The sequence below is a fragment of the Phocoena phocoena genome, chromosome 12 (genome assembly GCF_963924675.1).
Source record: "Phocoena phocoena chromosome 12, mPhoPho1.1, whole genome shotgun sequence".
Classification (NCBI taxonomy): domain Eukaryota; kingdom Metazoa; phylum Chordata; class Mammalia; order Artiodactyla; family Phocoenidae; genus Phocoena; species Phocoena phocoena.
In genome coordinates, this window is record NC_089230.1 from 81,033,083 (window position 1) to 81,054,355 (window position 21,273).

At 41.2% G+C, this 21,273-nt stretch overlaps 1 protein-coding gene across 1 annotated transcript in view; it reads right to left on the reverse strand.

Moving 5' to 3' along the window:
• KCNQ5 (potassium voltage-gated channel subfamily Q member 5) overlaps positions 1-21,273 on the reverse strand; it is a 575,985-nt gene that overhangs the window by 102,442 nt on the left and 452,270 nt on the right. Inside the window, exons 4-5 of the mRNA XM_065888664.1 lie at positions 1,590-1,765; positions 1,200-1,325 (exon numbers count right to left, since the gene is read on the reverse strand). Of these exons, the coding sequence (XP_065744736.1) occupies positions 1,200-1,325; positions 1,590-1,765 (302 nt within the window). The remainder of the gene's footprint in view (positions 1-1,199; positions 1,326-1,589; positions 1,766-21,273) is intronic.

Genomic DNA, 21,273 nt, shown 5'->3' on the forward strand with positions numbered 1-21,273 from the left:
AAGCAAACTGGCAAACGAACTTACCAATGTTTTAATCTCAGTTTAAGAAGATGACAGATTTTTATTTTGGCGACAATCTAGCACTCAAGAATTATTGCCGATGATTTAGAAGAGAACAAATTTGTTGGACCAAAGAGACAGGGAAAGTCTTCAAACAACTATAACTGCTCTTGTATTTTCACCCTTTTGGAATGCCTTAAGGAATAGAATTTAAAAAATGTAGTTTACACATTGCATAAAGCACCCCTTTATCCTAAGACATTCTTAATAGGGTACACGTTTCATTGACTGTTTTATAGATTCTTTACACTGTAAAGACAATTTTTGCTTTGATGGAAAACTATGTGTTGTTTAGAGTACACTCTTCCAGGTTCTCAGTTCCTGCTTTTATGGGGCGGGCTCTGCACCTTTCAGGCCTTTGAGCTATTTTAGGACTACATAAGTTGTAGCAGCAATGCAAAATAATTCTTGTTTACGGACGTGTAAGTACATTCTGTCTGGTGCGGGTTCCTCTGACTTTCCTCTTTCACTGTGGAAGAAGCCAGGTGTGCCTCTGTTTGCACATTCGTTTGAATACTTAAAAGTTTAAATAAAATCTTGAGGACATGTTTATTTTCTACCTGTATGAGAGTCGTGATTTTACTTTTATTTGTTTGGAAAACTATCCTTTAACAACAATATAAAGGAAAAAGAGTTTTATGAGTGGAAAGTTTTGAAATTCAGGGTTTATAGTCTCTGATCCCAGAGATGGTTACCACTCTTCCCTTTTTCCCTTTTTGTACCATAATTTTACTTTTCTTTCATTCAGCTAGTACTCCTTTTTTCTTTTTTTCTTTTAAACCTCAGATAAACTTTTTGACAAGTGGCCAAACAATGCAACCATTTGTACTTTAAAGCTGTGCTCCACAGTTAAAACGAACAAGCCCATGAACATTTTAATCGCGGTTAAAAAATTACTTGTCTTTATTGTGGCAACAGTGTAGCATGCAAGAAATACTACTGATGATTTGTTAGAGAACTTAACTTTGTTGGATTTAACAGGGGAAACTCTTTAGATAATTATAAGCGCTGTACATTTTCACTTAACTCCCTTTTGGAAGTTCATCGTTTTATTGGGACCACCCATGGGAATCCCTACACTACATTCAAAGGAAACATCTCACAGCATCCAATAAACACAAGCAGGCGCTCACACTCACCGTGCCCCACCAGAGCGCGTCCGCGTAGGTGGAGAATTCCTTATTGGCGTCCTTTTCCACCAGGTAGACAAGGAAAGACGAAAAAATCAGAACCAAAAATCCTATGTACCAAGCTGTGATTAATTCCTAGATATAAAAGGAATGAGAGATTTTTAGAGGTGAAAAATCTTTGAAAAAGGGAAAAAAAAATACAAGCATGATTCCATGCGTTTGACTACTGCTTGGATACTTATGATGACTTTCACATAATCCACTACACCTTGTGTCCCACATTGCTTTAACCAATTACTGAAAAGATTAAGTTTGCTTTCGATGGGTTTAGTAAATATCATGGCAGCAAGGGAAGAAGTTAAGAACACCCTGCCCGCACCTGGGCGAGGGCACCCCCACCTTGCTGTGCGCGTAGACCACGGAGCCCAGCAGCTTCCAGGTGCCGCCGCGCCTGTCCATGCGCACCATGCGCAGGATCTGCAGGAAGCGCAGGCTGCGCAGCGCCGACGTGGCGAAGATGTTACCCTGAGTTTTGGCAGAAACTACCGCTATGGAGGCGATGAGAACGATGGTATCTGAAAGAAAGAGGGTGAAGCAGCCGTAAGTAGCACGACCGGGAGGTTTTAGTTTCCGAAACAGGATTTCAGAAAGGGTCCTTTTGACCTGTTTGGGGCCCAGGGAACTGCTCTTGAGCCCCAGGCCGGCATGTGCCACGCGGGCTCTGTGATCGCCGAGGAGTGGAAGGCGGAGGACGTGGCCTCCTGCGCCTGCTGCCCCGGTCTGACCCTCGGCCGTTCTCTGCTTCAGCCACGCAGGTTTGGACCACTCGCCGTTTAACCTTCAAAGGCCTGGACACCGCCTTCGGAAGGTCCGGTGCTCGGAGGGCTTCGGGCTGGCGCAGCGTCCCCACGGCAGTCCTGCGGCACGGGTGGTCCTGCCTGTAGGAAGGGGCTTCTGCCTCTGCCCCTGCCCAAGCACCGCGGCCTGCTGGCTGATGCCACAGAGAGTACATAGCCTGTCCAGATGCGAAAGGGCTACTTCGCATAATCACGTCTCCTGTTTTCTTGCCGAAGAAGCTGGTAGCTCTGTTCTGCAGAAAATTCACTTGTGTTGTGGAGTTTGCACCTTTGCAGCCTCTTAGACAAAGGCCCCAACTGAGCGGACCGCTCTAAGCGTTCTGCTCTGCGTGCTCTGTACGGCGCCAGTCAGTTCTGGGTAAGTTCTGTACACAAGTTAATTAACATTCCATTGGTTACAATAGAGGAGGTGATCATACATACCACGCACTGCATGGGAATGGATATTTAATGTTTGACATATTGACGTCTGGCTTAAATCATATCTGCCCTTTTGTCAGCTAAAAAGAGAAAAAGAGCAGCTAAGGAGAGCACAGAAAAGATGAATGACTTAATCGCTCCAAGGGTAAACATCTGAGCGAGGGAAGGTAGGCTTTGAAGTGGGAGAGGTGAAGTGGGATGAATGGCTTCCAATGGAGATTTTACAGTAGGTTAGCTTGACCTGATCATCCTCAGTAAGATGTCCTTCCTGCTGCGAGTGGGCTGTGCATGACCAGGTGGCCACACTCCCAAGAAGAGCCCCACCTCAGGGGGTCGCAGTTACTGATGTTTCTGGGAGCCTCAGGGGTAACTGCTGTGTGAATGTGTATCCTCTGCCCAGCCCAGTCGTGCCTGCATTCAGGAAGGCCTGGCCCCTGGCGTGCACTAACAGCATCCTTAGACTCACTCTCCTGGTGCCCTTTTGGGTCAGGACTTGGAGAGGGTCAGGGGTTGGCAGGACGTGGGTGAGCCAAAGGGATTCCTCCAGTCGTATCTGCACGCTGCGGGAGCTTGTGGCTGGGTGCACAGCCAGCCACAAATGCATCCTTTTCTCTCGCTCCATAGCTGTCGGAGATGAGAAGGAACTACCTACGTTGATACGGACATCAAAGACGTTAAGCGAGTAAAGTCAGTCGCAAAGCAGTATGAACAATGTACTCTTATTTAATAACACATATATTATACACCTAGGAAAGACATGTGAGAATAGACACCGAATATTACTATGAATTCTCTCTGGGGTAGAGAGTTGTGGTGAGTATGCGGATAAAGGGACTTTCTAAGTTATTAATTTTGGTAATGTTGGAGTTTTATAACAATGAAAATGTCTTTTGAAATCAGGAAAAAACTTTAAAAAAGAGTTAAATGTGAAAACATCTCTTGGTTTTCATCATTTGGAGGGACTTACTTCCAAGACAAGTGGTCTACAGACAAAGGGACACTCCTTATATGGCCCTGATGGATATACATTTTGCTTCTATTTCTCATTGTAGGCCTGCTTCCTCACAAGTGTACAAAGGAAAGAAAAAGGTACAATATTAGAAAAAACTGAAGTAAGTAAATGACCAGTAGGGGTGCAGAAAGCACAGACTTAAAATTTACTTTGTGCCAGGCACTTCCTTTAGTTCTAGGTTTTTTACAAATGTTATATTCTTTTAATTCTTATAACACCCCGTGTTGGTTAGGTATTCCACAGATGAAAAAAGCGAGACACAGAAAACATATATTGTATTAGTTTTAAAAAGTCAGCTATAGGCCTGTTACACTACAGCACAAAAAGTATGCTATAAAGTCAGTTCATTAGAGAAAACCTAGAAAAAGGAACCCTGTAGGTTTGAGAAAATTTCAAAAATTATGCACACAGTGAATCATAATCTAAAGGTTTTAAGTCACATCATATGTAAAGGTAACCACAGATTAGATTTAATACGCTCATTTTAATTCAGATCAGAAAGTCAGAGTTCAATGAAGTCATAAATGAGCAACCACATGGCACACAATGAATGCACCCACAAAAATGTTTCTTGTTGGATTACAGTCATGCACTGGAATTTTGCTGTCAGTACCACCTAGATATTTCCCAGCTTAATATTTTAGAAGTTATGAGTACTCTTGACTTTCATTTTTATTTATGTATTTATTATTTTTGTAGACCATTACTTAGCAGAATGGAGGATCCACAAGGTTGGATACTTGTATCTGAAGTATCTAGAACAGTGCCTGAAACATGGTAGGCACTCAATAAATGTTTATAGAATAAACTTAGGTTAATAAACATTTAAAAGTAGCTTGAGCTTTGTTCTCTTACCACATCAGTGGCTTAATAACTGGAACATCAATCTAAAATACCTGTAAGTTAATCAAACCAGCACAGAATTCTACAGCAATATAATAATTCACAGCCGTCAGCCACTGATGTTTATAAAAAGGAAATCTCCCTAAGATTTACCTTTTATGACAGTGGGCAGCCGTGGTCTTTAAAGATGGCATCATAGGAGACCCCTGAACCACCGCCCTCCCAAAGACACACCAAATGAACAGCTACACACGCAGTAATTCCCTTGGCAGGAAATCCAGAAACTAGCCAAGGGGCTCCTATGCACTGGGAGAATGAGAAAACGCTCACATCAAAACGGCAGGAGAGGCTGAGATGCACTCGCCATAAACCCCAGTCCTAGCACACAGCAGGGACCTCCAACTCCCAGCTTTTCCCTGGGAGACTAAGGGTTTGAACCCCATTTTTAGCGCCCCAATTTTTAAGACTCCCACCAGAGGGATGGCCCCCCCCCCCGAACACCTAGCTCTGAAAGCCGCGGGGCTTGCATCTGTGAGCCCCACACACTACAGCAAACACAGAAGCAGGTATTAGCGGGCGTGAGCACTGGGCCTCTGTTCACCCACCACCCGTGTCCAGGCAGAAACGCCAGTCTCCCCGACCTTTCCTGAAAGGGTTCTACTTGCGTATTTTAAAAGCTGCTGCCTGCCAGTCAGGCCTCTAATTTTTAGCATCCAACTAGGGAGTGACTGCAGTTCTCTCCTGAGACCACAGAAGCCGGTGGACGCCTCCCCTGGCCTCTCCCTCTGGCCTGCTCCAGTTTGCCAGTATCTCCCTCAGGAAGCTTTTATACACATCTGGTGCCCCAGCTTTTGAGGCTGCTGCTTGACAGAAGAACCCCTGGGTCACCTGGCTCTGACAGCCAGTGGGGCTTTCATTCAGGAGTCCCACAGGCCTGTAGCAAAGAAAGAAGTTCATAATGGGTTCCAGACCCCATAGCCCCCTCCCCCACTCCATGGCTGTATAACTGGGCCCAGTACAGAGGGGACAGGTGAAATGCCCACCTCCCAGTTTCTCCTTGGATGGGGTCTAATGACACACTTTCCCCACTGCTCCTAAACTGGACCCTGTATCTAGGAGCTGACTGTGACCCTCCCCCTGGGACACTGATCGGTCTGGGCACATATTCAACCACTGGGCGCCACTAAAAACAGGGAAAGTGATTAGACAATCACATAGGTTTTAGAGACAACCAGAAGCCAAGGCTGGGCTGATTGATGACGTTCATCTCCCACACAAGATCAGTCTGTCAAGACTGGGGTAGGAGGCTGTTCATCTAACACACAGAAACCCACACAAAAAGTCAAGGAAAATGAAGAAACAAAGTAATATGTTCCAAACAAATGAACAAGATAAACTACCAGAAGCAGATCTTAATGAAACAGACAACCTACAAGAAATAGTTAAATTACTAGAAACATACAACCTACCAAGGCTAAATCAGGAAGAAATAGAAAAGCTGAACAGACCAATTACTAATAAAGAGATAGAATCAGTAATCAAAAACCTCCTAACAAACAAAAAAGTCCAGGACCAGAAGGCTTCACTGGTGAATTACACCAACATTTAAAGAATAAGTGCCAGTCCTTCTCAAACTCTTCTATAAAAAGAACAGAAGAGGAGGAAACACTTCCAAACTCATTTTATGAGGTCAGCATTACCCTGATATCAAAACCAGATAAGGACACCACAAGAAAATAAAAGTACATATGCCTGATAAATGTAAATGTAAAAGTCCTTAATGAAATCCCAGCAAACTGAATTCAACAGTACATTAAAAGGATCATACACCATGATCAAGCAGGATTTATTCCAGGGATGCAAGGATGGTTCAACATCTGCAAATCAATCAATGTGATACACCACATTAATAAAAGGAAGGATAAAAATTATATGATCATCTCAATAGATATAGAAAAAGCACTTGACAAAATACACACACTTTCATGATAACAACTCTCAACAAAGTGGATATAGAGGGAATGCACCTCAACGTAATAAAGGCCACAAAACAAGCCCATAGGTAACATCATACTCAGTGGTAAAAAACTGAAAACTTTCCCTTTAAGATCAGGAACAAATTATGATGCCCACTCTTGCCAGTTTTATTCACCTTAGTATTGGAAGTCTTAGCCATAGCAATTAGGCAAGAAAGAGAAATAAAAATCATCCAAATCAGAAAGGAAGAAGTAAAACTGTCACTATTTGCAGATGACATATTATATATAGAAGACTCTAAAGACTCCACCAAAAAACTGTTGGAAATAATAAATGAATTAAGCAAAGTTGCAGGACACAAAATAAATATTCAAAAATCAGTTGTGTTTCTATATACTAACAACAATTTATCAGAAAGAGATATTAAGGAAAAAATCCCATTTACAATAGCATCAAAAAGAATAAAATATTTAGGAAGGAGTTTGATCAAGGAGGTGAAAGATCTGTTCGGTGAAAACTATAAAACATTGATGAAAGAAAGTGAAGAAGACACTAATAAATGGAAAGATATTCTATGCTGATGGATTGGAAGAATTTGTATTGTTAAAATGTCCATACTACCCAAAGCAATCTACAGATTCAGTGCAATCTCTATCAAATTCCAGTGCTGTTTTTCACAGAAAAAGAACAGTCCCAAACTCGTATGGAATCACAAAGACCCTGAATAGCCAAAACAATCTTGAGAAGGAAGAACAAAACTAGAAACATCACACGTTCTCATTTCAAATTATATTACAAAGTTATAGTAATCAAAACAGTATGATATTGGCATAAAAACAGACACATAGGTCAATGGAACAGAATAGAGAGCCCAGAAATAAACCCACACATATATGGTGAGTTAATTAATGACAAAGGAGCCAAGAATATACAATGGGGAAAGGACAGTCTCTTCAATAAACGGTGTTGGAAAAACTGGACAGTCACATGCAAAAGAATGAAACTGGACCACTATCTTACACCACTCACAATAATTAACTCAAAATGGATTAAAGACAAATGTAACACCTGAAACTATAAAACTCCTAGAAGAACATGGGGGTAAGCTTCTTGACATTTGCCTTGGCAATGATTTTTTGGATTTGACACCAAAAGCAAAGGCAAGAAAAGCAAAAATTAACAAGTGAAACTACAGCAAACTGAAAAGCTTCTGTACAGCAAAGGAAACCATCAACAAAATGAAAAGGCAATGAAAGAGAGAAAATATTTTCAAATCACATAGCTGATAAGGAGTTAATATCCAAAATATACAAATAACTAATACAAATTCAATAGTAAATAAGAAAAAAGAATCCAAAACCCCAAACAATCAAATTAAAAATCAGGCAGTGGATCTGAACAGACATTTTTCCAAAGACGACATACAAATGGCCAACATGTATTGAAAAGGTGCTCAATATCACTGATCATTAGGGAATGCAAATCAAAACCTCATACCTGTTAAAATGCTATATCAGAAAGGCAGGAGATAAATGTTGGAGAGCATGTGGAGAAATGGGAACCCTCCTACACGGTTGGTGGGAATGTAAATTGGTACAGCCACTATGGAAAACAGTATGGAGGTTCCTCAAAAAATTAAAAATAGAACTATCACAGGACACAGCAATCCTATTTCTGGGTGTATATCCAAAGATAACTAAAACAGGATCTTGAAAGATGTCTGCACATCCGTGTTCACTGCAGCATTATTCTCAATAGCCAAGATATGGAAACAACCTAAGTGTCCATCAATGAATGGATGAATGGGTAAAGAAGAGCTATCTATCTATCTACCTACCTAGCTATCTATCAAAATACTGTACATCCATGAGAAAGAAGGAAATCCTAATGTCTGCAAAAACGTGGATGGACCTCGAGGGCATTAAGCTAAGTGAAATAAGCCAGATAGAGAAAGACAGATACTGTATATCACTCATATGTGGAACCTAAAAAAGTAAAACTCATAGAAACCAAGACTAGAATCATGTTTACCAGGGTGTAGGGGGTGGGGAGAAATGGGGAGATGTTGGTGAAAGATTGCAAACTTCCAGTTATAAGACGAATAAGTTCTGGGGAACCTAATGTACAGCATGGTGATTATAGTTAATAATACTGTATTATATATTTGAAAGTTGCTAAGAGAGTGAATCTTAAATATTTTCGCCACAAAAAAGAAATGGTAATTATGCGACGTGATGGAGTTGTTATTTTGCAGTATGTAAGTGTATCAAATCGACAGATTGTACACAAACTTAAACCATGTTTTTGTCAAGTACATTTCAATAAAGCTGGGGAAAAACTGGGTAGAACAGCTTAAGCTGCTCTAATAACAATTAGTTATTTGTCCAAAATGTTTTTTGCAACATAGGAGCATTTGTTTTAAGTGAAGACAGCACCTGTAGGAATTACAGGTAGCCCTCAAGGCTCATTGGCTTCAGATTCATTTGTTCATCTGTTCGTGTATGAAGAAGTTAATTGAGGGTCAAGCATTGTATTAGACACTCGCATTAGAAATGAATATTCACTCATCAATCTGATCATCAATCTATTGCAAATGTTTATCAAGTCCCTACTGTGTACCAGGCATTGTGCCAAATGCTTTATGTGCACCAGTGGTTGTCAGTAGGGACAATTTTGCCTCCCGGGGGCATTTGGCAACGTCTGGAGACATATTTGGTTGTCATAACTGGGAAGGGGGTTGCTGCTGGCATCTAGTGGTGGAGGCCAGGGTTGCTTCAAAACATCCTACAATGCCGAGAACAGCCCTCTGAAAAAAGAATTACCAGTCCCCAGTGTTAGTAGTGCCAAGACTGGGAAACCCTGAAGTCCATCATTTCATTTAGTCCTCCCAACAGCCCTATTGAAGGAGACAGTATCATTCCTTTCTCCTCCTTACAAATGAAGAACTGAGGCTTGCGGGGGTCAACTAGCCATACCTACAAGTGGCTGAGCTGGCCCTTACCTGACTCCAAAGCTGTGCCCTTAAGAGTCATGGTACCCCATTCCTTGGATAAAGGAAATCTAGAGTGACATGGGCTGGGGGTTAGTGGTGGTGGGGAGGGTGAAAGGGGTAGGCTGCAAAAGCAGGTGGAAACTAAAGCAAGAATAAATTGTTACGATAAAGCATTGACGAAAGAAAGAAGTGCAGGGAGAATAAAGCAGAAATAAAATGGCACTAAAAACAGATGGTACCTTTACGGATACATCCAGAGACAGTGGGGTTAGAGAAAGAAACAGAACTGCTAATAAACAAGGAGGAGCTCCAAGCTGCATGAAGAAAAAAAAAAAAAAGTGTAATCTGGAGCTCTTAAGTGCCCCTCCCAACGGAAACAGTGGGGAACAAGTCAGGAAGCAGTGAAGAAACAGTTACTGATTACAGGCAGCCCATTAGGGATGTGGAATATAGGCTTATAAGCTATTAGGAAGTAGGCTCACATATCCACTGAGTCACTTAGAATGTTTTATGGATGAATTCTTGAGACTTGAGGAGACTGCAAAGATTTGAATGAAGTAAGTACTGTGATATTTAAGACACGTAGGGTGTGTATGAGGTTATAATTAGACCCCTCTGGAACTTTGCTCCAGGATTAGTCAGCAAAATCAATACAAATTGATCACCCCGGATGCTGAGTAAAAGGAATTAGTCACTGAAATACTGAAAAGCCCTCATTATAAGGTGGATTCACATCCAACGTTACCCTATCATGGACCTAAGATTGGGTTAAAGCAGGGTCAATTGTATATCTGAACTTGGCGGGCGGTGTTTTGTTGCTACAATTACGTGACACAATGCATCTATCAGAAAGTATATTTTAGTATGCTTGGCCTAATTTAAAATCATAAAGGGAAGAACTAAATCACATGGATTAAACAAAGCACAGTTGAACACTTTTATACTAGTAATTGTTAGGAGAGATAAGTTTTCTAGAGGTGAACCACAAAGGGGGTACATCTTGACATCCAGAAACTGTCTGGAGACTTCAGGTTTTAAGAATTTTTGTAAATTATGTTAGAGTCTCAGAAAGATTCCCCTAATAGCTAACATAAATTTCCCTCTTGCACTTTAAGGTCATTTCATTTTCTTGCCTCTGGGCAAAACAGAAGTGCAACAATTACTACATTCCTGGTGATTCTACCCTCTCCCACCTCCATTTTTGTTCTAATTCCTTGAGCTCTTTTCAGTGACTTCACTATAAGCTAAAATTTGGATAATTTTAATGAAATATCTGTTTTAAAATTATAAAAGTAATAGCTGCTATAAAATGTCAAAACCTTAGACATACGTATAAGAAGTAAATTTATTTAATTAGCTAATTCTTTACTAAGGACCTGTAAGTTCTTTAATTTTTGCTATTAAAATGATGCTGAAATGAATAGCCTTGTACACAAATTTTTGTAGGTATTCTCTTTAAGGATACATTCCTGGAGATTGGATTGCTGGGTTGAAAGCTGGCACATTTTGAGTTTTGATATCAAAGTGCCCTCCAAATGGTGGTAACAATGTATGAAAGTATTTATCTCTCCTTGCTAATAAAAAGCAATGCTAATAAAATAACGATAGTGATAATAATAGCTAAAATTTACTGTTTACTGTGTAATACTGTTCTAAGCATTTTCAAGTATTACGTGGAATATTATAAATTTGTAATCTTTGCTAATATGATAGACAAAACATCACCTTTTTTTTTTTTAAACAGATTCATGTCATGAAGAAGTCATAGAAGGCAAGTCATCAAGAAGGCCTTTGCCCAAGATTATGAAACTACTTTCCTAGATTCTGTCTGGTGTATTTAGCTGCTCATTTAGTTAACATATGTACTCTGTTTGGCATGTTCTTTGTGGCAACGGTTGCTAGCTGTCCTCCACAGATACATGCTTATCTTCTGAGGCACAGAACTACCCCTGGGAAGCGGCTGCCTACCAGAGACGTCATTTCCCAGGTCCGCTCGCCTCTGGGTGGGGGAATGTGACCCGTCCTAGCCGATGGAAGGTGAGTGGAGATGGTGTGTGCCTCTTCCGGGCTGAGGGGAAGCAGATGGCCTTAGGGGCTGTCTTTTCCTGTCTGCCAGCTCATGTGGGCCTTCAGGATGTCCTTAGGGGCCAGATGCTGAAGATGGCGGGGCCTTGTCAGCCAGGTCCCGAGTGACCGCATGCAGCAGGGCTTCTACCACACACCCTAGTCCCAGCGAGAAGCACCTTCATTGGACTCTCAAACGCGAGGAAGAAATGAACTTCTAATTTGAGAAGTTACTGGAATTTGAGGATTTGTATGTTATAACAATTAGCATTACTCTAACTGAGACATCCTTAACTTTTATGAAATTTATGTTTGTCTCTGTGGTGAAGTAGAGAACTAATCTTTCTTTTTATCCTATGTGACAGCCAGTTTTTCCAATACCACCTAAATAAAAAGCCTATTCTTTTCCAAATGTCTCCATATACTCATGGAGAGGTCTATTTCTAGATTCTTTCTGTTCTATTCCCTATGTGTCATCAGTATGACACTAGATATTAGACAGGGTAATATCTCTTCAATGTTACTCCTTTGTAAAAAAAGATTATGAATTATTCTAAACCTATTTATTTCTCCAGGTAAATTTCAGAATAAATGTACCCGTTAAAACCCCAGCATCCTGATACAGACTGCACGTTTGATTTTAGGTGAGCATCTTCTCTACTGCTTCCTTCATCTCACATCCAGCGAGCTGTGTACTTCTGCTGCTTCTGCTCCAAATATCTCCCCTCTCTCCCTCCTCCCACTGGTCCTGTGTCCCCTGGCTAAGGGCGAGGCTCCCTCTCTCCCGGCCACGCCACAGACTCCAAACAGCTCTTCTCACTCCTGTCTTTGCTTTCTCTAAACTCTTGTGTATTTTTTTGCCAGATTAAAATGTTAAAGTGATGACATTACTTCTCTGATCAAAAAAAGTTTGTTTTTCTTTTCCAATACTTAGAACAAAGATCAAATTCTGCTTCCCAGCTTCAAAGTGCTCTACAGAAGGCTGCTCTTTCTGGAAAGCCCTTCCCCTTCCCCGTGTGGCCACCTCTCAGCTGCTGCTAGGGCTCAGCCCAGGTGCCAACTTGTCAAGGAGGCTGCCCTCACGCACTGGTGCCCGGGGCTCTGGGTGCACTCCTGTCACTCTTATGACCACTGTCAGTACCATCTGCTTGCCTGCCGGTCTCTCCCAGGAACTGTAAGACATTGAAGGCAGTCAAAACACTTATTTTTAACCTCAGTGCCTGCTCAGTACCTGCCATAGTAAGATGTTCAATACTGATCTGATGGGTTATTTGCTTATAGTGAGCACAGAAACAGAATAACATTTTATAATTTCAAGGGTCTTAGAAACAATAAAGAGCCATCATTTTGCAGTTGAGAAGCACGAATATACAAAATATATACAAGTAAAAAAATGTTAAAAAAGACCTTCAAGATGGCAGAGGGGTAAAACGTGGAGATAACCTTCCTCCCTACAGATACACCAGAAATACATCTACATGTGGAACGACTCCTACAGAACACCTACTGAACGCTGGCAGAAGACCTCAGACCTCCCAAAAGGCAAGAAACTCCCCACGTACCTAGGTAGGGCAAAAGAAAAAAGAATAAACAGAGACAAAAGGATAGGGCCGGGACCTGCACCAGAGGGAGGGAGCCGTGAAGGAGGAAAGGTTTCCACACTCTAGGAGCCCCTTCGCGGGCGGAGACTGTGGGTGGCGGAGCGGGGAAGCTTCGCAGCTGCAGAGGAGAGCGCAGCAACAGGGGTGCGGAGGGCAAAGCGGAGAAGTTCCCGCACAGAGGATCGGTGCCGACCGGCACTCACCAGGCCGAGAGGCTTGTCTGCTCACCCGCTGGGGCAGGCGGGGCTGGGAGCTGAGGCTCGGGCTTCAGATGGAGTGCAGGGAGAGGACTGGGGTTGGCTGCATGAACATAGCCTGAAGGGGTTAGTACGCCACGGCTGGCCCGGAGGGAGTCCGGGGAAAAGTCTGGACCTGCCGAAGAGGCAAGAGACTTTTTCTTCCCTTTGTTTCCTGGTGCGTGAGGACAGGGGCTTAAGAGCGCTGCTTAAAGGAGCTCCAGAGACGGGCGGGAGCCGCGGCTAAAATCGTGGACCCCAGAAACGGGCACGAGCTGTGGCCATCAGCGCGGACCCCAGAGACGGGCGTGAGCCGCGGCTAAAAGTGCGGACCCCAGAGACGGGCATGAGATGCTAAGGCTGCTGCTGCCGCCACCAAGAAGCCTGTGTGTGAGCACAGGTCACTATCCACACCTCCCGTCCCGGGGGCCTGTGCAGCCCGCCACTGCCAGGGTCCCGGGATCCAGGGACAACTTACCCGGGAGAACGCATGGTGTGCCTCACGCTGGTGCAACGTCACGCTGGCCTCTGCCGCCGCAGGCTCGTCCCGCATCCGTGCCCCTCCCTCCCCCCGCCCCGAGTGAGCCAGAGCCCCCGAATCAGCGGCTCCTTTAACCCCGTCCTGTCTGAGCGGGAAGACGCCCTCAGGTGACCTACACGCAGAGGCGGGGCCAAATCCAAAGCTGAGCCTCAGGAGCTGTGCAAACAAACGGAAAGGGAAATCTCTCCCAGCAGCCTCAGGAGGAGTGCATTAAATCTCCACAATCAACTTGATGTACCCTGCATCTGTGGAATACATGAATAGACAACGAATCATCCGAAAATTGAGGCGGTAGACTACGGGAGCAACTGTAGACTTGGGGTTTGCTTTCTGCATCTAATTTGTTCCTGGTTTTATGTTTATCTTAGTTTAGTATCTAGAGTTTATTATCATTGGTAGATTTGTTTATTGATTTGGTTGCGTTCTTCCTTTATTTATAGATATATATATATTTTTCCTTTTTCTCTTTTTGTCAGGGTATGTATATCCTTTTTTGTATGATTTTGTCTGTTTAGCTTTGCTTTTACCATCTGTCCCTTTTTTATTACTTTTTACTTTTTAAATTTTAAATAATTTTTTTATTTTAATAACTTTATTTTCCTTCCTTCCTTCCTTCCTTCCTCCCTTTTCTTTTCTTTCTTTCTTCCTTTCTTTCTTTTTTTCTCCCTTTTCTTCTGAACCATGTGGCTGACAGGGTCTTGGTGCTCCGGCCGGGTGTCAGGCCTGTGCTTCTGAGGTGGGGGAGCCGAGTTCTGGACACTGGTCCACCAGAAACCTCCCAGCTCCACAAAATAGCAAATGGCGAAAGCTCTCCCAGAGATCTCCATCTCAATGCTAAGACCAGCTCCACTCAATGATCAGCAAACTCCAGTGTTGGACACCCTATGCCAAACAACTAGCAAGACAGGAACACAGCCCCATCCATTAGCAGAGAGGCTGCATAAAATCATAATGTCACAGACACCCCAAAACACACCACGGGATGTGGTCCTGCCCACCAGAAAGATGAGATCCAGCCTCATCTACCAGAAAGTAGGCACTAGTCCACTCCACCAGGAAGCCTACACAACCCACTGAACCAACCTACTGGGGTAAGACACCAAAAACAACGGGAACTATGAACTACGAACCTGCAGCCTGTGAAAAGGAGACACCAAACACAGTAAGTTAAGCAAAATGAGAACACAGAGAAACTCACAGTAGATGAAGGAGAAAGACAAAAAACCCACCAGACCAAACAAATGAAGAGGAAATAGGCAGTCTACCTGAAAAAGAATTCAGAGTAATGATAGTAAAGGTGATCCAAAATCTTGGAAATAGAATGGAGAAAATAAACATTTAACAAGGACCCAGAAGAACTAAAGAGCAAACAAACAATGATGAACAACACAATAAATGAAATTAAAAATTCTCTAGTAGGAATCAATAGCAGAATAATTGAGGTAGAAGAACAGGTAAGTGACCTGGAAGAAAAGAGTGGAAATAACTGCCACAGAGCAGAATAAAGAAAAAAGAATGAAAAGAATTGAGGATACTCTCAGAGACATCTAGGACAACATTAAATGCACCAATACTCGAATTATAGGGGTCCCAGAAGCAGAAGAGAAAAAGACAGGGACTGAGAAAACATTTGAAGAGATTATAGTTGAAAACTTCCCTAATATGGGAAAGGATTAGTCAATCAAGTCCAAGAAGTGCAGAGAGTCCCATACAGGATAAATGCAAGGAGAAACATGCCAAGATACATATTAATCAAACCATCAAAAGTTAAATACAAAGAAAACATATTAAAAGCAGTAAGGGAAAAGAAACAACATACAAGGGAATCGCCATAAGGTTAATAGCTGATCTTTCAACAGAAACTCTGCAAGCCAGAAGGCAGTGGCAGGACATATTTAAAGTGATGAAAGAGAAAAACCTACAACCAAGATTACTCCACCCAGCTAGTATCTCATTCAGATTCTGCAGAGAAATTAAAACCTTTACAGACAAGCAAAAGATAAGAGAATTCAGCACCACCAAACCAGCTTAACAACAAATGCTAAAGGAATTTCTCTAGGCAGGAAATACAAAAGAAGGAAAAGACCTACAATAACAAACCCAAAACAATTAAGAAAATGGTAATAGGAACATGCATATCAATAACTACCTTAAATGTAAATGGATTAAATGCTCCAACCAAAAGACATAGACTGGGTGAATTGATAGAACAAAAAGATCCGTATATATGCTGTCTACAAGAGAACCACTTCAGACCTAGGGACATATACAGACTGAAAGTGAGGGGATGGAAAAAGATGTTCCATGCAAATGGAAATCAAAAGAAAGCTGGAGTAGCAGTTCTCATATCAGACAAAATAGACTTTAAAATAAAGACTATTACAAGAGAGAAAGAAGGACACATAATGATCAAGGGATCAATCCAAGAAGAAGATATAACAACTGTAAATATTTATGCACCCAACACAGGAGCACCTCAATACATAAGGCAAATGCTAACAGCCATAAAAGGGGAAATTGACAGTAACACAGTCATAGTAGGGGACATTAAGACCTTATTTTCACCAATGGAGAGATCATCCAAAATGAAAATAAATAAGGAAACACAAGCTTTAAATGATACATTAAACAAGATAGACTGAATTGATATTTATAGGGCATTCCATCCAAAAAAAATAGAATACACTTTCTTCTCAAGTGCTCCTGGAACATTCTCCAGGATAGATCATATCTTGGGTCACAAATCAAGCCTTGGTAAATTGAAGAAAATTGAAATTGTATCGAGTATCTTTTCCGAGCACAACGCTATGAGACTAGATATCAATTACAGGAAAAAAATCTGTAAAAAATACAAGCACATGAAGGTTAAACAGTACACTACTAAATAACCAAGAGATCACTGAAGAAATCAAAGAGGAAAACAAAAAATACCTAGAAACAAATGATAACGAAAACACGACGACCCAAAACCTATGGGATGCAGCAAAAGAGGTTCTAAGAGGAAAGTTTATAGCAATACAATCCTACCTCAAGAAACAAGAAACATCTCAAATAAACAACCTAACCTTACACCTAAAGCAATTAGAGAAAGAAGACCAAAAAACCCCCCAAAGTTAGCAGAAGGTAAGGAATCATAAAGATCAGATCAGAAATAAATGAAAAAGAAATGAAGGGAACAATAGCAAAGATCAATAAAACTAAAAGCTGGTTCTTTGAGAAGATAAAGTTGATAAACCATTAGCCAGACTCATCAAGAAAAAAAGGGGGCTTCCCTGGTGGCGCAGTAGTTGAGAGTCCACCTGCCGATGCAGGGGACACAGGTTCGTGCCCCAGTCCAGGAAGATCCCACGTGCCGTGGAGCGGCTGGGCCCGTGAGCCATGGCCGCTGAGCCTGCGTGCTCGAAGCCTGTGCTCCGCAACGGGGGAGGCCACAACAGTGAGAGGCCCACATATCGCAAAAAAAAAAAAAAAAAAAAAGGGAGAAGACTCAAATCAATGGAATTAGAAATGGAAAAGAAGTAACAACTGACACTGCATAAATACAAAGAATCATGAGACATTACTACAAGCAACTATATGCCAATACAATGGACAAACTGGAAGAAATGGACAAATTCTTAGAAAAGCACAACCTTATGAGACTGAACCAGAAAGAAACAGAAAATATAAACAGACCAATCACAAGCACTGAAATTGAAACTGTGATTAAAATCTTCCAACAAACAAAAGCCAAGGACCAGATGGCTCCACAGGCGAATTGTATCAAACATTTAGAGAAGAGCTAACACCCATCCTTCTCAAACTCTTCCAAAATATAGCAGAGGGAGGAACACTCCCAAACTCATTCTACGAGGCCACCACCACCCTGACACCAAAACCAGATGAAGATGTCACAAAGAAAGAAAACTACAGGCCAATATCACTGATGAACATAGATGCAAAAATGCTCAACAAAATACTAGCAAACAGAATCCAAGAGTACACAAAAAGGATCATACACCATGATCAAGTGGAGTTTACCCCAGGAATACAAGGATTCTTCAATATACACAAGTCAATCAACGTGATAAACCATATTAACAAATTGAAGGAGAAAAACTGTACGATCATCTCAATAGATGCAGAAAAAGCTTTTGACAAAACTCAACACCCATTTATGATAAAAACCTTCCAGAAAGTAGGCATAGAGGGAACTTACCTCAACATAATAGAGGCCATATATGACAAACCCACAGCCAACATCGTTCTCAATGGTGAAAAACTGAAACCATTTTCACTAAGATCAGGAACAAGACAAGGTTGTCCACTCTCACCACTATTATTCAACATAGTTTTGAAGTTTTAGCCACAGCAATCAGAGAAGAAAAAGAAATAAAAGCAATACAAATAGGAAAAGAAGAAGTAAAACTGTCACTGTTTGCAGATGACATGATACTATACTTAGAGAATCCTAAAGATACTACCAGAAAACTACTAGAGCTAATCAATGAATCTGATAAAGTAGCAGGATACAAAATTAAGGCACAGAAATCTCTGGCATTCCTATACACTAATGATGAAAAATCTGAAAGAGAAATCAAGTAAACACTCCCATTTACCACTGTAACAAAAAGAATAAAATACCTAGGAATAAACCTACCTATGGAGACAAAAGACCTGTATGCAGAAAACTATAAGACACTGATGAAAGAAATTAAAGATGATACAAACAGATGGAGTGGTAAACGATATTCTTGGATTGGAAGAATGAACATTGTGAAAATGCCTATACTACCCAAAGCAATCTACAGATTCAATGCAATCCCTATCAAACTACCAGTGGCACATTTCACAGAACTAGACCAAAAAATTTCACAATTTGTATGGCAACATAAAAGACCCCGAATAGCTAAAGCAATCATGAGAGAGAAAAACGGAGCTGGATGAATCAGGCTCCTGGACTCCAGACTATACTACAAAGCTACAGTAATTATGACAGTATGGTAGTGGCACAAAACAGAAATATAGATCAATGGAACAGGATAGAAAGCCCAGAGGTAAACCCACGCACATATGGTCACCTTATTTTTGATAAAGGAGTCAAGAATATACAATGGAGAAAAGACAGCCTCTTCAATAAGTGGTGCTGGGAAACTGGACAGCTACATGTAAAAGAATGAAATTAGAACACTCCCTAACACCATACACAAAAATAAACTCAAAATGGATTAAAGACATAAATGTAAGGCCAGACACAGAGGAAAACATAGGCAGAACACTCCATGACATAAATCAGAGCAAGATGCTTTTTGACCCACCTCCTAGAGAAATGGAAATAAAGACAAAAATAAACAAATGGGACCTAAAAAAAACAAAACACATAGATTGAAACGCAAAAAAAAACTTCAAAGAAATATTCGCAACACATATGATCATGGACAAAGGATTAATATCATTAATATATAAAAATAAACTAATAAGAAAACATGCTGGTAGAAAATTGGACAGAAGGCATAAATATAAATTTAACCCTAAGAAGAAGTAAAAATGGCCAATAAGTATATGGAAAGAAGTTCTTTATAATTTCTAGTTTTTAAATTTAAGATAGTAGCAAGGTACCATTTTAATCTATCAAACTAACAAAGTTTAAAAAACAAATAGTGAATATTGCCAAGGAGGAGGAGAAAAAGGTCTTTCATGAAGGTTTTATTTAACAATAAAATGGTTTAATTTTGGGAGGAGGGGCCTTTTGCATCATAGGCCAAAAGTATTAACTATTTGAAATAACTATGATTTAAGTAATTTTACTTCTAGGAATTTAACCTAGTGAAAAAATTGTAATGTCAATAAAGGTTTGCAGAAGAAGGCTTATTATACTATTATTAAATAATATAAAAATTAGATCTAGGGACTTCCCTGGTGGCACAGTGGTTAAGAATCTGCCTGTCAAGGAAGGGGACACGGGTTCGAGCCCTGGTCTGGGAAGATCCCACATGACGCGGAGCAACTAAGCCCGTGTGCCACAATTACTGAGCCTGCGCTCTAGAGCCCGCGAGCCACAACTACTGAAGCCCGTGCACCTAGAGCCCACGCTCTGCAACAAGAGAAGCCACGACAAGGAGAAGCCCGTGCACTGCAACGAAGACTAGGCCCCGCTCACCGCAACTAGAGAAAGCCTGAGCGCGGCAATGAAGACCCAACACAGCCATCAATGAATGAATGAATGAATTAATTAATTAAAAAAAAATCTAATTCAAATCTCTAACAAAAATGGATTCATCAAAAACAATCCAGTCCATCTATTCTGGAGCATGGACTATGGAATCCATCTGCCTGAGTTCCAACCCTGGCTCTGCCTCTTATTAGCTGCGTTACCCGGGTTAAGTTAGTGAACCTCTCTCTCTGTGCTTCTATTTCTTTATCTGTAAAATGAGAATCATACAAGTGTCTCTATCACAGAGACGTTGTGATAACTAAATAAGTTAACACATTCGAAAGATCTTAGTACAGTGCTAGCCCATAATAAATTTTATCTAATTTATTATCATTAGTAGTAATAGTACCATGGATAATACTACTCCAATACATCATTATGTAAAGAACTGCTTACACAGCAGGATTCAAAGGTTGATACCAACATTGCCCCCAAAGAATTACGTGTTGTTATAGTACACATAAAACTAAATACTATAAGTACCTATGCTGCATGCTAACAGTGACTCTCTTTGGGTGGTGGGATTATGTGTAAAGTTTAGTTTCTTTATGCACATCTCTTTTGTCCAAATGCTCTATAATAAGCCTGTGTTCCTTCTGTAATGAGAAAAGGGAGCATTATTATTTACTTAAAATAAGAAGCTATGGCCCAGGGAGGTTAGCACGTTGGCCAAGGAAGTTTATCGAGTCAGTGGTGGGAAAGAGAAGGGAAAAGGCATTCACTGAGTGTCCCTGGTGTATGGGGCTATGCCAGGTGCTCAGCACACAGGCTCTATTCCAGCGCTTCTCCATACCGGGCCTCTGAGGAGGCACAGGGCTGTGAGTGTGGACCTACTGCGAGAGAGCCCAGGTCCTCCTAGCTGTGGAACCTCAGGCCTACTAATCTAGATGAGTCTTGGAGTGTTCTCTTGTAAGGAGACAGAACCATTCCTCACAGGGCTGTTGTGAGGATTCAGTGAGATAATACACAGAAAGCCCTTAGTCTGCCTCACTGTGCCTGTCATGATGTTAACATCTCTGCTTAAAAAAATATTTTACACACACACACTTTTACAGATCAGTAAATTGATACCAAGGAATTTCAGGAATCTTATCCAAGGTCTTTTAGCTAGTAAATGGGGCCAACTATCAAGTCCATATCTGCCTGGTTCTAAAGTGCTTTCATTTTATTCCATACTTCTTTTTTTGATAACATTTCTTTTGTAAAAAGACCAGTAAACAGGGATGTAGGCAAGTCTTACATGCTGAAATATAAATCTCCACAGAGTAAAAGATTATTAAGGACAGGGTATACAACTACTTGCAAATGGTCTACATTCAGGGAAATTTAGCAGAAATCTTGTAACTA